Source organism: Callorhinchus milii, unplaced genomic scaffold (genome assembly GCF_018977255.1).
Source record: "Callorhinchus milii isolate IMCB2004 unplaced genomic scaffold, IMCB_Cmil_1.0 Scaffold25, whole genome shotgun sequence".
NCBI lineage: Eukaryota > Metazoa > Chordata > Chondrichthyes > Chimaeriformes > Callorhinchidae > Callorhinchus > Callorhinchus milii.
Genome location: NW_024704766.1, coordinates 5,719,834 through 5,734,390, shown reverse-complemented (window position 1 = coordinate 5,734,390; position 14,557 = coordinate 5,719,834). Strand labels below are relative to the sequence as shown.

Here is a 14,557-nt window from a genome sequence, read left to right as displayed (position 1 = left end):
CACCCCCATCCCGAGGTTCTCTCTCTCTCTCTCTCTTCCTACTTTGGCAAAGCTACATTTCTTCCTACCCCCAAAACCCCACCCCCCCAACAAAAAAAATCGGCGTTCAAGACCATTGAACAAGGAGAGCGGGGGAAGGCGGGGGTGGGGGCAAAAATGAGAATGGCAGTCAATTGGTGATGTGGTGGGGGGGTGGGGTTGGGGGGTAAAAAAAAATCAGAATGGCAGCCGTTAGCCGACAAAATAAACATTCCACTTCACATTTGGTCTGAGCCCAAATCCAAACTCTATCCATATACACATGTGATAACACTCATGGGACACAACACTGTGAATTGACATGTGTGCGCCGTTACACACACACACATACACACGCACACACGCACACGCACGCACATGTATGTACACAGACACAGACCGGCGCACTCACAATTACCCACATCACAGAGTCAAACGGGAAGAGGGAGAGAAAGGGGTCCGGGGGGGGAGGGGAGAGAGGGGAGAGGGAGCGGAGAGAGAGAGAGAGAGGAGGAGGAGAGGGGGGGTGAGAGGGGGAGGGAGCAGAGAAGGGGTGGGGGTGGGGAGAGAGTGGGGGAGAGATGGGGGAAGAGAGGGGAGAAGAGAGGGGAGAGAGATGGGGGAAAAGAGAGGTGGAGGGAAGGGGGAAGGAGGGGGGAAGGAGGGGGGAGAGAGGAGGTGAAGTGAAGGAACCTACAAATATAAGAACCAACAAACTTACAAAAATATCACAAATTTGTAAATATTTAACCACTCGGTCGCCGTTGGGTTCGGCCCCTTTTTTCCCGACGTTTTCGAAACTCCTAAACAGTGTATTACTTTATCAGAACATCAAACAACAATGTGCAGCATTTGATGCATCAAAACCACAAGCATCGCTCCCCCAAAAAACACCCCCCAACACCACACCCCTCCCCCCACCAAACCCCTCCCCGCCCCCCCCGCCCGCCCCCCACCCCCACAGTGATGTCTCTACTCTTCCTTTGAAAGTTCCCTTCCTTCACATTTTTTTTTCCTCGATTAGAGCGACAACAATAACGACGACGACGACAGCAACGACAGCAAAACCAAACCAAAAAAAAAAAACTTTTTGTTCTTAATTCCCATTTGCAAAGTTCAAGCTTTGTCCTTGCAATTTCGTACCCCCCCCCCTCCCCTCCCCTCCCCCCGCTCCCCCCCTTCCCCCCCCCCCCCCCCCCGAGACTTTTCCTCAAAGCCTTCTCCCTCCTCGGGAATATCGTTCGTTCCCCAAACTCCCAGACGCCCGCTACATTAACCCTTTAAGGCAATTCCCTTTTGTCGAACTGTCAGGAAGCAGCCTGAGAAAGTTCGTTTCGGTTCCCCCCCTCAAACCCCAACCCCCCCCTACACACTCCCCCCCATCCCACTCCGTTCTCCCCCCTCCACCCCTCCCCCTCAACAAAACTAGCTCGCTTTAATACTCTCCTAACTAAAACCTCGCTCGCTAAACCTTTCCGAAGGAGGAACTCACTACACTCGACGACTCGACAGATACCAAACCATGAGATGACGTGTCGTGCTCTCGGACACGATTCTTTCAAAGGAAAAACAACAAAAAAAAAACACCAAACGAAATACTGCGACTGTGCTTTTTTTTTAGTAAAAACGAACCGAAAAAAATAATAATAATAATAATAATTAGAGGTAGTTTTTTTTTCGGAATAAGTCGACCACCGCCTGCCTGAGTAAAACGCAGGGGGAGGAGGAGGAAGGGGAGGGTGGGGGGGGGGTGGTGGTGGGGGGGGGGGCATATATTTTTTTCTTTCAAAAAAAAACAAGACACAATACCAATTTCGGTAATGATTTCTCAATTACTCTCAACTCGCGCGCGCTCACACACGCGTGTGCACGGACACGCGCACATACTACAGACACCCACGGGCGCCCACGCAGGCACACACGCCCCGTGCACAAACCTTTGCGCATCGGTTGCAGCCTTAAGTACTTCATTTTTCGCTGCCTTACTCTTTCTCCGCCTTTCCCCCTCTCTCTCTTCCCCCCGTCGCACTCCCCCTCCCCCTCCCCCCCCACCCACACATGCGCACTCACACACCCTCAAATACCCACCCTCTCCCACCCCAACGCTATTTAACACTTAAATTCCCCCCATCACCCTCAATAAGGGTTTGGCTCATTTACGTTGGGGCGGGGGATGGGAGTGGGGGGGGTTGGATGGGAGAAAGTAGGGTTTCATTAAAAAAAAACTAAGGTTAAAGGAGGTTGTGCGAGACACAGGGAAATCGAAGGAGGGAGGAACGGAGAGAGAGAGAGGGAGAGGGAGAGAGAGAAAAAAAAATTCACACACAATGATGGAATCTTCCTTTCTTTCAACATTCACAGCGATAAATTCTCCGTTCCTTAAGACTTAGACGTAGCACAGATACAGGTACGTTTTCTCTATTCTCCAGTCTGGTGGGATGTCTTCGGGCTTGTGACCCTTCATGTGTTTCTGCATGGCAGACAGGCTGGGGCAGAACTCCAGGCAAATGGTACACTGGTAAGGTGAGGCCCCATTGTGGGTTCGTAAATGCTTGATCATGGCGGAGTAGTCTCTGGATCGCTGGTGGCACAGCTTGCACTCGAAAGGCTTCTCACCTGTGTGTGGGTGGGGGGGGGGGGGGGGGGAGAAGGGAAGGAAGGGGGGAATCCAGAAATAAAAGCAAAAGGCACAAAGATTAATTGGGAACTGGCAATGCAACGCGTCAGGCAACCCTCAACCCAGCCCCCAACGCCCGGGAGATAGCACAGCAGCGATAACAATCCGTGCATTTGACCCAGCGCCTTATCACGTCTGTGAGACGTCCCAAAGAACTTCACAGGATACACTGTAAAGTGAATTGATTGTATACTTGTGGGCGAAACGTGGCAGCCAATTGCGCACAGCAACGACCCACAAACAGGGAGGGAAGGGAGGGAGGGAGGGAGGGAGGGAAGGTGGTACCTGTGTGGACCCGGTAATGAGTCTCCAGCTGGTGTTTGAGGCTAAACTTCTTCCCGCACCCGTTACACTCATACGGTTTCTCTCCGGTGTGGATGCGTTTGTGGCTCTTCAGGGTGCACTCGTCCCGGAAACAGCTCCCACAGAACTCGCACTCGTAGGGATGGTCACCTGGCGAGGACAGCGGGAACAATAAGGAGATCAACTGGGAATTGGCAACACAAATCAATCCCAACCCCAACACTAAATCCAAAGGATGGCACCTCTAACAATGTAGCTCCCCCCACCAAGCCCACCCAATCATCCCCCAACCTCCTCATCACACCCCCCAACCACGCAGCACTGTATTGCAGCATCAGCTTAGACAATTTGACTCCAAGTCCTGAGGTGGAGGTGGGTGGGTGGGCGTGTAATGGGTGGGTGGGCGTGTTTGGATGGGTGGGTGGGCGTGAGTGGTGGGTGGGTGTGCGTGGTGGATATGTGTGGTGGGTGTGTGTGTGGTGGGTGGCGTGTGTGGTGAGTGGGTGGTCGTGTGTGGTGCGTGGGTGGTGGGTGGGTGTGGGTGGTGGGCGGGTGGACATGTGGGGGGTGATTCTCACCTGTGTGCGAGCGCAGGTGGCGTTTGAGTGCCGTGTGGCTCGGGAACGTTCGGTTACACTCGCTGCAGATGTAGCTGCGGACGCCTGCGTGCACGTCCATGTGTTGCTGTAACGCGATCTGGGTCTGGAAACGCTTCCCGCACAACAGACAGAACACTGCCATGTCCGTACCTGCGTCTCACACACACAGAGAGAGAGAGAGAGAGAGAGAGAGGCATAAGAACCGAAGAAGTTGCTGGCGATAGAAGACCGAGATCCACACAGTTTGTCTTCCACCGTCCTGGCAATCGCCTGACATGTCGGGTCCCCAAACTATACACTCTCCCCCCGCCCCCTCCCCCCACACCCACACAACCCCCACTCCCCCCACACCCCCTTCCCCCCCGATATTGTTTTCGAGCAGAAATCTATCTCATTTGTTCTTGAAACAAGTGACATTTTCTGCTTCTCCCAATGCAGACAGAGAGGGAGACGGATGGACACACACACGCACGCGCACACAGATACACACACACACACGGAGACACACACACACAGAGAAAGACAAAGAGCGCGCGAGAGAGAGTGTTATTTTGACCATATAACATTAAGACCCCCAAGCCCAGCACGGGAGAGAAGCGGCCAAAATAAATCTGTTCCCTCCCTCCCTCGCTCGGCCGTTTGCCTGGACGTTGCGTTTCGCCCACAAAATAGTCTCTCTCTGAGACACCGCCCGGGGCTCCGCTCGCGCTGAGTGAGCTCGTCGGCGACCCGCTGCGATAATTGGGTAACCAAAGTTCTTATTAAATTAGCGGAGCCTGAGACTGGTTTACAAGCGCGTCCGTGCTATTCCAGGGCGCGTTATAGTGCAGAAATAGGAAAAAAAATTTCGGGGGGGGGGGGTGGGATGCGGAAATAGAGGCAAATGAGTCCGACTTATTTATTAGTCCAACATTAACCGGTTATTATTTACTATTTAACTAACAGTGACGAGGAATCCGGTTGATAGTCGATCGGCGGATCGCTTTCCGGGGGGTAATAATCTTCAACCCCCACCCCCCCGACGCCCGACCCCCCCAAAATTTGGTCATTCAATCCAACTGGCTGCCAGGTTTCGCCCACGGAACAAACACTTTACCGGCTTCGAGACGTCTCGACGACGTGATCAGGCGCTGTATCAAACGCGAGGATCATTATCATCAATTGCCTCCCAACTGTGGAGAGGTATTGCTCAGGTCGACCCAGAGATGGGGGAAGGCTGTTCCTCTCTCTCTCTCTCTCTCTCTCTCTCTCTCTCCCCCCACCGCCCCCCCCCCCCGCCCCACACTCGCTGTTAAGACCAATGTGGATTAACTCAGCTCTTTCACAAGAGATTCCATTATGGTCAACGGAGGGGCTGTCGGGGGCAAAGGTCATGTCTTCCCTTCTCAATGACAATGACTGGGAATTTCACTCTATTTTTTTCCCAGATTTTTCTACACGGTTGGACCACTCACTTCACGGGGGAGCAAGTGGGGGGGGGGGGGGGGAGGGGGGGCGCCAGGGTGAAATGGAATAATGGGGTTCAAATTTCACCCACAAAATACACACAATACACCCATTTTACGGTTAAAAAACGATAATATTCCTTGCGTTTGATGCAGAGACTTGATCACGTGTTCGAGCCGTCTCAACCCGCTTCACAGAATATACTTTTAAGTGTCGTGACTGTGTATTTTGTGGGCGACAAAATTATTGTTGTTATCGATGTTTTCACAGTATATTGTGTGAAGCGCTTTGTGATGTCTCAACAATGTGCTAAGGTGCTATATCAAATGCAAATATTATTATTATTATTATTATTATTATGATGCTATGGGACTCTAATCTTTAAGTAAAATCTTTGAATTTAAGACTTTCCAAAATTCAGTGTACATGGGAAAGGGGGGGGGGGGGGGAGGGGAAAGCGAGGTCGGTACGGTGTCTTTCACATCGTGAAGTGTAGTGACTGTTTCCCTGGAGCTAAACAACCGTAGGGAGGTACCTGCACAGAGCAGCGAAAAAATCTCTCCCCCACCCCACTCTCCGTCTCTCCCCCACCCCCGCCGTCTCTCCGTTCCCCCTCACCCCCCGAAAAAAGTGTCTCCCTGGAGGTCCCAAGCTCTGAGGAGAAGCAAAGCGACTTAAACCTTTTTAATAATCCATTCAAGATATAATTGTTTCCTTCAATCCGCGGCTGTTTGTGGGACGCTGCTGTGCGTTTCGCCCACAAAATATACAGTCACTACACCTTACAGTATATTCTGTGACGTCTCGAAGATGTGCAATAAGGCGCCATATCAAATGCGAGGATTATGATTAATATTAATGTTTCAGTGCATTTCTTTTGATCGTGGAAGGGCTGGAGAGATCGATTTAGTTCCCCGGGGGGTGGGGGGAAAGGAAGGGGAGGGGGTGGGGAGGGTGGGGAGAGAAAGGTACGTCTTGAGCTCTGGGTGGGGTGGGGGGGGCGGGGAGGGCGAGGGGGGAACAAACATAATGTGGTGGTGAGGACGAGAGAAAGAGAGAGAGAGAGAGACACAACTGAAGAAGATTGCGGAGAACCAATTTGCGAAGGACTTAATGAAGCATAGAACGAGCCCTCATTAAAGGGAATGGCCGACTGGGTTGGAGGTAGTCGGGCTTTATAATACAGCTCTAAGCTTTACAGGAGGAGGGAACCGGGGGGCGAAGCTTTGTGCTCTGCTCCCCATTGAATGCAGGGCCACTGAGGTAGGAGCTCAAGCCCCCTGAACTGGTCACACAAAGTAATCCCACGAGGTATGTGGGCCCCTCTTGTCCACAGCGTTCAAGATGACAGCAGGACCAGGTCAGAGGCCACTGAAGGCTAGCGGTACTTCAGCCAGCTGTGGGGAGGGGAGGGAGGGGAGGTGGTGGGGGAGGGGGGAAAGGAGGGGGGTTGGGGTGGTAGGGGCGCTGTTTATTCCCCGCAAAAGGTCTGTGAGAAACGGCGAGGGACCAAGCTCCGAGAGAACCACAATGAGCCCCGGCACCCGCTGAGAGAGAGAGAGAGAGAGAGAGAGACAGAGAGGAGGGGGACAAAGAGGCTGAGGTCTGAGCCGAGGCGAGCGAAGTATGGAGGGATGGATGGAGGGAGGGAGGGAGGGAGGGAGGCTATGACAAATTCAGCCGTGCTTTTCAAAAAAAGGAATTGGCCTCGTTCACGCTTTCAAGACGGTGTAGAGAGAGAGAGAGAGTGAGGGAAGTCACTGCTGATCGGGGGGTGGGTGGGGGGGTGGTCAGTGAGTGAGACAGAGAGAGAGAAAGCGAGACAGAGAGAGAGAGAGAGAGAGATCAAGAAAGAGAGAGAAAAAGAGTGAGAGAAAGAAAGTGAGAGAGGAGAGAGAGAGAGAGAGAAGTGGGTTGAGGGAGATGGAGGGAATTTGGAGACCTGTTCAGTATCCACTGGACAAAGGTTGAAGAGAGAGAGAGAGAGAGGAGGGGGAGTGAGAGAGAAAAAAAAGAAAGCAAGAGAGCGAGAGAGTAGTTGGGGTGGGGTGGTGGTGGGGGGGAGGTGAGAGATAGAGCCGAGTGTGGCCCTGTACAGTACCCCCCTGCACAAAGGTTGAAGGTTGAGGCCATTAATTCTGCCGAGGAACAGATTAAAATATAAAGGATCCGGCCACATAGATAGAGACCAAAATAGAGGGCAGAGGAGGTCATGCTTGTAGAATGAGAGGCATTGGAGCAACAGCGGGGTGTTTAAGAACCATTCCCTTTACATTGTGTTCCCTCACAAGCCTCCCCCTCCCTTTCAGACCCAAGGCTAAGGGTCTAAAGGGTGGGGGGGTGGGGGTTATCCCTTGAGACTACAGTACAAACAAGAGTAAGGGTTGCTAGGCTCCATTACATTTCTTTCGAGGTTTTTTTTCCTCCGCGCCACCCCTGCCCCCCACTCCAAAATACTTCTCGCCTCTTGCGAAGATTACTCTCTCCCCCCCCCCCCCCCCCCCCACCTCCACCCCGTGCGTGACGTGGAACCCTGACTGGATCGTCACTCACATCACTTCCAGCGCCGACCGCCTGCGAAGTGATGTCAGTGGCGTCGCTGGTGGGCATATTTTTCAAGCACACGCACAGACACGCACGGAACACATGTGTTCCGACGTTGGGAGGGAGGGAGGGAGGGGGTGAGTGAGTGAGCGAGCGAGCGGTGGTTTTATGGATCGATCACTAGGTTTGAAGAGGATGTCAGTCCTTTAATAAAAATGCAAGGATTATTATTATTATTATTATTAGCTATTAGTTTCTGAACAAGAGGCAGTCACATACACTCACACACACACACTCTCATACACACGCAGTCACACTCACACACTCACAGTCACACTCACACACACTCACACAGTCACACTCACACACTCACTCAGTCAAACACACATACTCACACACTCTCATACTCTCACACTCACACACACAGTCACACACACACTCACACTCTCACACTCACACACACTCATACACACACAGTCACACACACACTCACACACACACTCTCACACACACTCACACAGTCAAACACACACACTCACACACACTCTCATACTCTCACACACACACACTTAGTCACACACACACACCCTCACACACTCTCACAATCACACACACTCACACACAGTCACACTCAGTCACACACTCTCTCTCACACATTCACATGCGTACTCACACTCTCACACACACACTCACTCGACCCCGCACAGAGCGAGTCATTCAACTCCCTGACAGCCAAGTGCGGCGATGCTAAGCAACAGTCACCGTTCCATAAGGAAGATCAAACTTATCAGAACGAAAAGTAAAGGAATCTGAATCCAAACCCTTTTGCAACTGATTTGTGAAATTGATTTAAGATTCACTTTACGTACGACATTAATTCCCATCAGGAGGCCCGGGGAGGAGAGCCCGCGATACAACAACCGACAGGGAGTAAACCAGAGAGTGAGAGGGAACCCTCCGCAAGGAGAAAGAGGGGGGCAGCAAGAGAAGAGAGAGAGAGAAAAGGAGAGAGAAAATAAATAGAGCAAAGAGGTAGAGAGAGAGAGAGAGGGTGGGTGGGAGATAATATAGAGGGAGAGAAAGGAGAGAGAGAGAGAGAGAGATAGGTGGGGGCTGAAGAGAGAGAGAAAAGATGGAGAGCGAGAGAAAGAGAAGAGATAGTAAAGAGGGGAAAGAAAAGGAATGAGGAAGAGAGTGAAGAGGAAAGAGAAAATGAGGGAGCGGTGGAGGAAAAGAGATCGGGGATGGAGACCGAGAGAGAAAGAGAGAGAGAAGGGGGTGGGAGGAGAAGGGTGAAACAAAACTCCTCACTGCTTCACAACCCCCACCCCCCCCCCAAATAAATCCAATTCAATCAGAGCCGTTCTGGTGTAGCCGGAGTCAGTGTTTGTGCAACCTGAGGGGGGGGGGGGGGGGGGGGGTGGGGGGGGGGGGGGGGCGATCAGTAATCAGAGCGCACTCTCAGAGATTCATTGGCATTCTGGCCGGGTGAGCTGGGACGTGGTGTTTCACAGGCCGTCTGCCTGCCCGTCTGTCTCTCTGGCTGTATCTCTACCTGTCCGTCTGTCTGTTTCACTGTCTGCGACTCTCTGTCTGTCTCTCTCTCTCTCTCTCTCTGTCTGTCTCTCTGTGTCTCTGTCTGTCTCTCTGTCTCTCTCTGTGTCTGTCTATCTCTCTCTCTGTCTGTCTCTGCCTGTCTGTCACTCTTGTCTCTTTGTCTGTCTGTCGCTCTGTCTCTCTGTCTGTGTCTGTTTGTCTCTCTCTGTCTGTCTGTGTCTCTCTGTCTCCATGTCTGTCTGATCAAGCTGACAAAAAAATCAAACTGTTTTGTCCCCCGTATTCCGCAACTCCCCGATTAAATTGGAATTGGCTCCAGGGTGAGAGGGGGCTGTGGTAAACTCATTATCCACCCCCACACCCCCCACCCCTCCCCACACCACATGCACAGACACACACACACACATGTCCCTAACACCCACCCATCATGAAATAAATAACTTGGATTTATACAGCGCCCTTCACGCACAACACAACAACTCGGGAGGATGGAAGGTATCTAAGTACTACATGGAGGTGAGGGGATGGGGGGAGAGAGGGGAATTGTTGGCTAGGACACAAGGAGAGAGAAATTCCCTACCCTTTCCCCTCTGCCAGCCCACCCCCACCCCACCCCACCTCCTGCCCCCGGTGTTGACTGTCTACTGAACAGATGGGGAGAAAGAAGGGGCCCTCTAACAACACAGTACTCTCTCTCTCTCTCTCTCCCCCCAGCACTGTGCTGGAGTGTCAGCCTGGACTGTGAGCTCAACGTTCCCGACATGGGGGCCCGAACCCCATAAGTTTGCCGATCTCGACGGAGTGCGAGAGCGCTACCGACTGCGCCGGTCCGATGCTTATTTTGCACACGTTAACATTCGCTTTCCGGGGGGAATAATCCCTCAAAGAAAAAAAAACATTAGTCACTCAATCCACGGCTGTTTGTGGGTCGCCGCTGTGCGCAATTGACTGCCGTGTTTCACCCACAAAAAATACACAGTCACTACACTTTACAGTAAAATCCTGTGAAGCGCTTTTTGAAGCCTTTTCGAGACGATGTGATAAGGCGCTATATCAAATGCAACATTAATATTGTTATTATAAGTATTACTAGCCTTGAGGTGAATGACCCATTCTATCGTGTGGGTGGTGGGAGGGAGGGAGGGGGGTTGGATGAGATGGGACGATGGTGGTGGTGGGGGGGGTCGTGGGGAGAGACTGCACGTTGCGAGAGCGAAAGGGAGCCACACAACTACCCGATTAAAAAGGATATTCTGGGTTTGTGTGCGTCTCGGCCGAGTGAAACGCTGACTCTCGCCATCTGGATGGTGTGAACAATGGCAACACACCGTGTGACTGACCCCCAGATTAGCTCTACGCTCTGAGCTCAACCTCTTGCTCCCTCCTCTCTTCACACTGCTCGCCTCGGCCTGTGTAAGTGACCAGAGCGTTCGTTCCTTCCTTCCTTCCCCCCCACCCACCCACCCACCTACCCCCCCCCCACCCTCCGACCCCTCAGCCTTAGCTCCGACACAAAGCTTTGTTACTTCACATCCCCGCACACAAAAGCCTTTTCCTCTGTCACCGGCCCCACAATCCTCACCCCTGTGATCAGACGCCCCTTGGAAAAGACACAATGAGGATTATCTTGCACTCGCAGACGGGCAGAGATGCTGAGGTTCTCTTAAAAGGGCAATTATTAAGGGAAGTTTCTTTTTAAAAGACGTATATAAAAAAAGGGGCACAGGGCGGATGATGGGGAAATGGCGTCTGTCTCGGGGTTCAAGCGCTGGGATCGAACTTTGATCTTCGCGCTCTGTCCTCACCCGACACCTTTAGGTGTGTGCGGGTGTAAATAATAATGATCCTTGCATTTGATATAGCGTCTCACCCATGTCACTGAGACATCTCAAAGCGCTTCACAGGGTGTAGTGTAAAGTGGAGTAACTGCGCATATCTTGTGGGACACTGCTGTGACACACACACACACACACACACAGTCCCACAAAGAGTGTGTGTGTCTATCTGTGTGTGGGGAAGGGGCTGTTTGGAGGGGGGAAGAAAGTTGGCAAAATAATTATTTTACAAACGAGGAGGATCGAGAGATTTTATATCCTGAAGGTGCTAAAATAAAATAAAATAAAATGATTCTCCTCGCCAACCGCGACACCCCCCCCACCCCCCCCCCCCCCCCCCACCCAGCCCACCCCCTCCAAAAAAAAACAAGACAACTCGAAGAGTACGAGAGGAATAACGAAGAGGGTGTGGAGTTCAGGGTCACTGCAAATAAGAGCTTCTGGACTTCCAAGTAAATACACACACACACACACACACACACACGGACTAAAATAACTAGACGTCTTATTACATCCACTTCAGGACCCTGGACAGATCATAATAAATACATCAGACACAAGACGGCAAAATAACTGACACGAAAAGCCAATTCGCCGAGCCAGACCCAACCCAACCCAACCCAATCCAACCCAATCCAATCCAACCACCTGCAGGCCTTAGCACCAAATTCTGTCCGTCTCCACCTTTGACTGGAGTTCACTTCCGGAGGCAGAGAGGAAAGAGGAAGGGTTTTTCAAGAAAGAGAACAGAATGAGAGAGAGAGAGAGAGAGAGAGAGCGAGAGAGAAAGAGAGAGTGTGTGAGCGAGAAAGAAAAAAATGACACGCACACTAAATCGATCTTCTGTAAAACAGCAAAAACAACTGAGCTTTAAATGTGGAGTAACTCAGTTAGAGCGCTCGCCTCGCAAGCAAGAGGACCCGGGTTTGATTCCCGGGCAGGACGAAACCTTAGGGAAGTTTCCTTACTCCACACACCTCTGATTACCTATCAGTAAGTAGGAACCCGGTTGTTAGTCGATTGGCGGATCGGTTTCCAGGGGTAATGGGACGTTCCTCCCGACGTGCAAAGGCTCTTCACAAATATAATTGTGTTGTTGTTGTAATAATCCCTCCAAGAAACAAGCAATAATAATTTGGTCGCTCAATCCACATCTCAAATCGCTTCACCGAATATACCGTAAAGTGTAGTGACTGTGTATCTTGTGGGCGAAACGAAGCAGCCAATTGTTTGCAGCAGCGTCCCCACAAACAGCCGTGAATTGAGTGACCAAATTATTATTATTTTGTATTTACTTGAAGGGATCATTCTGCCCGGAAAAGCCATCCGCCAATCAACTAACAACCAGGTTCCTACTCATTGATAGGCAAACAGAGGTGTGTGGAGTAAGGAAACCTGCCTAAAGTTTTGCCCTCGCCCGGGAATCAAACCCGGGTCCTCTCGCTTGCGAGGCGAGAGCTCTAACCACTACCCTTCGGGACTCCACAGCTGAGGTGACCTGCTGTGCTCTGCTGAACGGGTCAGTGGTTTGCCTGGAAAGCTGTGCGTTGGGATCAGAGTCTGTGCATAAAAGGGAGTGAAAAGAGAAGGGCTTTGGGATTAGGCTGGGGGGGTGGGGGTGGGGGGGGGAACCAACCATGCGTTTGCACTCACAAAGCCCTCCTGTTAAGTCCATTGATGTCACATCTGGGTATTGGAGGGACCAGGTGAACAGTGCCCACTTGTCCCAGTCCTCGGATCAGCGACCGCCTAACTCGCCCCCCGAAACCTGGGGAATTGTACTGCGCTCTCCCCCCCCCACCCCAACCCCCACCCCGCAAGAAGCTGAGAGTTGAAAGTAAATCTTTAAATACTCCACTATACGCAGGCAAACACACACACATATACACTAAACAAATACACACACAGACTCTCTCTCACACACACACAGACTCTCACACACACTTACTCTGTCAAAGACACAGACTCACACACACGCGCACACAGACTCTCAAACTCAAGACAGATATGCCCACACAGATATACACACAGATATGCACACACACACAGATATACACACACACACAGATACACACACACATACACACACACACGCCTGCCTGTCAGGCAAGGCTAGCGTGATTCAGCACACATCATATCAGATCTCCAGATTTTCAGGAAATGAAAGACCAACGACCCAACGAGCTCGCCTCAGGTCAGCCCCAACCACAGAAAGTGCATCGTAAATTGGGACATCTGGTCTGTATTGACCATGCCCTGTGACTTGTGGCCATTGTATCAATCCCTCATCAGAACTCTTCCCCCCCCACCACCTCCTTTTCCTCCTCTCCTTCCCCACCCCAGCCGCCCACCTTCCCCTCCTCTCCTCCCCGCTCTCCCACTACCTAATCTGGACAGATATACAGCAAAATAACGACAAGACTTTATTCGCTTTAGTTCCATATTTGCTCGTTAAGAGCAAGAGCCCTGAGGGGGTATAATTCACTGCTTCACAGTAATAATAAGGCTGTGATTGTTATCACAAACATCACACACACACATACACACATCTCATACACACACAACTCTCACACACACGCACGCGCACACACACACACGCGCACGCACTGCCCGGCTTCATTCACAAAGAAAATATCAAAAAAGAAACGATGGAATGAATGGTTCGACTGGTTTTAAATAATAACAATCCTTATCCCAATTCGCCCGGCAAATGTACAGCCAGTACACGTTGCAGTATATTCTGTGAAGCGCTTTGAGACGTCTCGAAGGCGCGATTGGGGGGGGGGCTATATGAAATGAAAGGATTATTATTATTGTTATTCGATGCGGCGCCTTATCACTGGCATTGAGCCGCTTCAAAGCACTTCACACAATATACTGTAAAGTGAATTGACTGTGTACTTTGTGGGTGAAATCGAAAGATATTTTTAAAGAAACCCCGAGATATATTTTCTTTTAAAACGGTGTGAGAACCGTTAACGACTTAACGACTTTTTTTCGGGGGTGGGAGGGGGGGTGAGGGGAGGGGGATGGAGAAGATTGGGAGGGGGGAGTGGGAGGGGGGAGGATAAGAGGGGGGAAAGAAACTCCACACAGACAAAAAACTTGAAAACCCAGCTTTCTTTGCAAAGTATTGAAAGGCCGTGGTCTTAAAAGGCTGGTCTGGTCTGGTCTGGGGGTCAGACACAGCCCCTCACCCACACCCCCCTCCCCACCCCCCACCCCCCGTTCTCCAAGAAAGAACAAGGTGTTTTGTGTGGGCACTGGCTTAAGTCTCACTGTACAAAGGGAAATGGATTTGCAGTAAAGACACACATGGTGACCCTTTAGCCTTGCGATGATGAGAAGCCCCCAATGGGATAAATACCACATAATCAATCACATACCAGGGGAGGGAGAGGTGGAAGGGGGGGGGGAGAGGTAGGGGGAGGGCGATGGGGTGACGGGGGGGGGGGGGGAGGAAGAAAGAGCCCTTCCCATCCCAGCCCCCAGTGGCCGAATGGCTGAGATGGACTGTAAGGGGACACCTTCCATTGAGAGGCCACACATTCCAGAGTCCAGTGATCCTTTGGAATTTT

The 14,557-nt window shown here is 51.5% G+C and overlaps 1 protein-coding gene across 1 annotated transcript in view; it reads right to left on the bottom strand.

Moving 5' to 3' along the window:
• Nucleotides 1-2,154: 2,154 nt before the first annotated feature.
• zbtb16a (zinc finger and BTB domain containing 16a) overlaps nucleotides 2,155-14,557 on the bottom strand; it is a 70,614-nt gene continuing 58,211 nt past the window's right edge. The window contains 3 exon segments of the mRNA XM_042343951.1: nucleotides 2,155-2,634; nucleotides 2,981-3,148; nucleotides 3,577-3,747. Coding sequence (XP_042199885.1) covers nucleotides 2,405-2,634; nucleotides 2,981-3,148; nucleotides 3,577-3,747 — 569 coding nt within the window. The 3' untranslated portion in view covers nucleotides 2,155-2,404.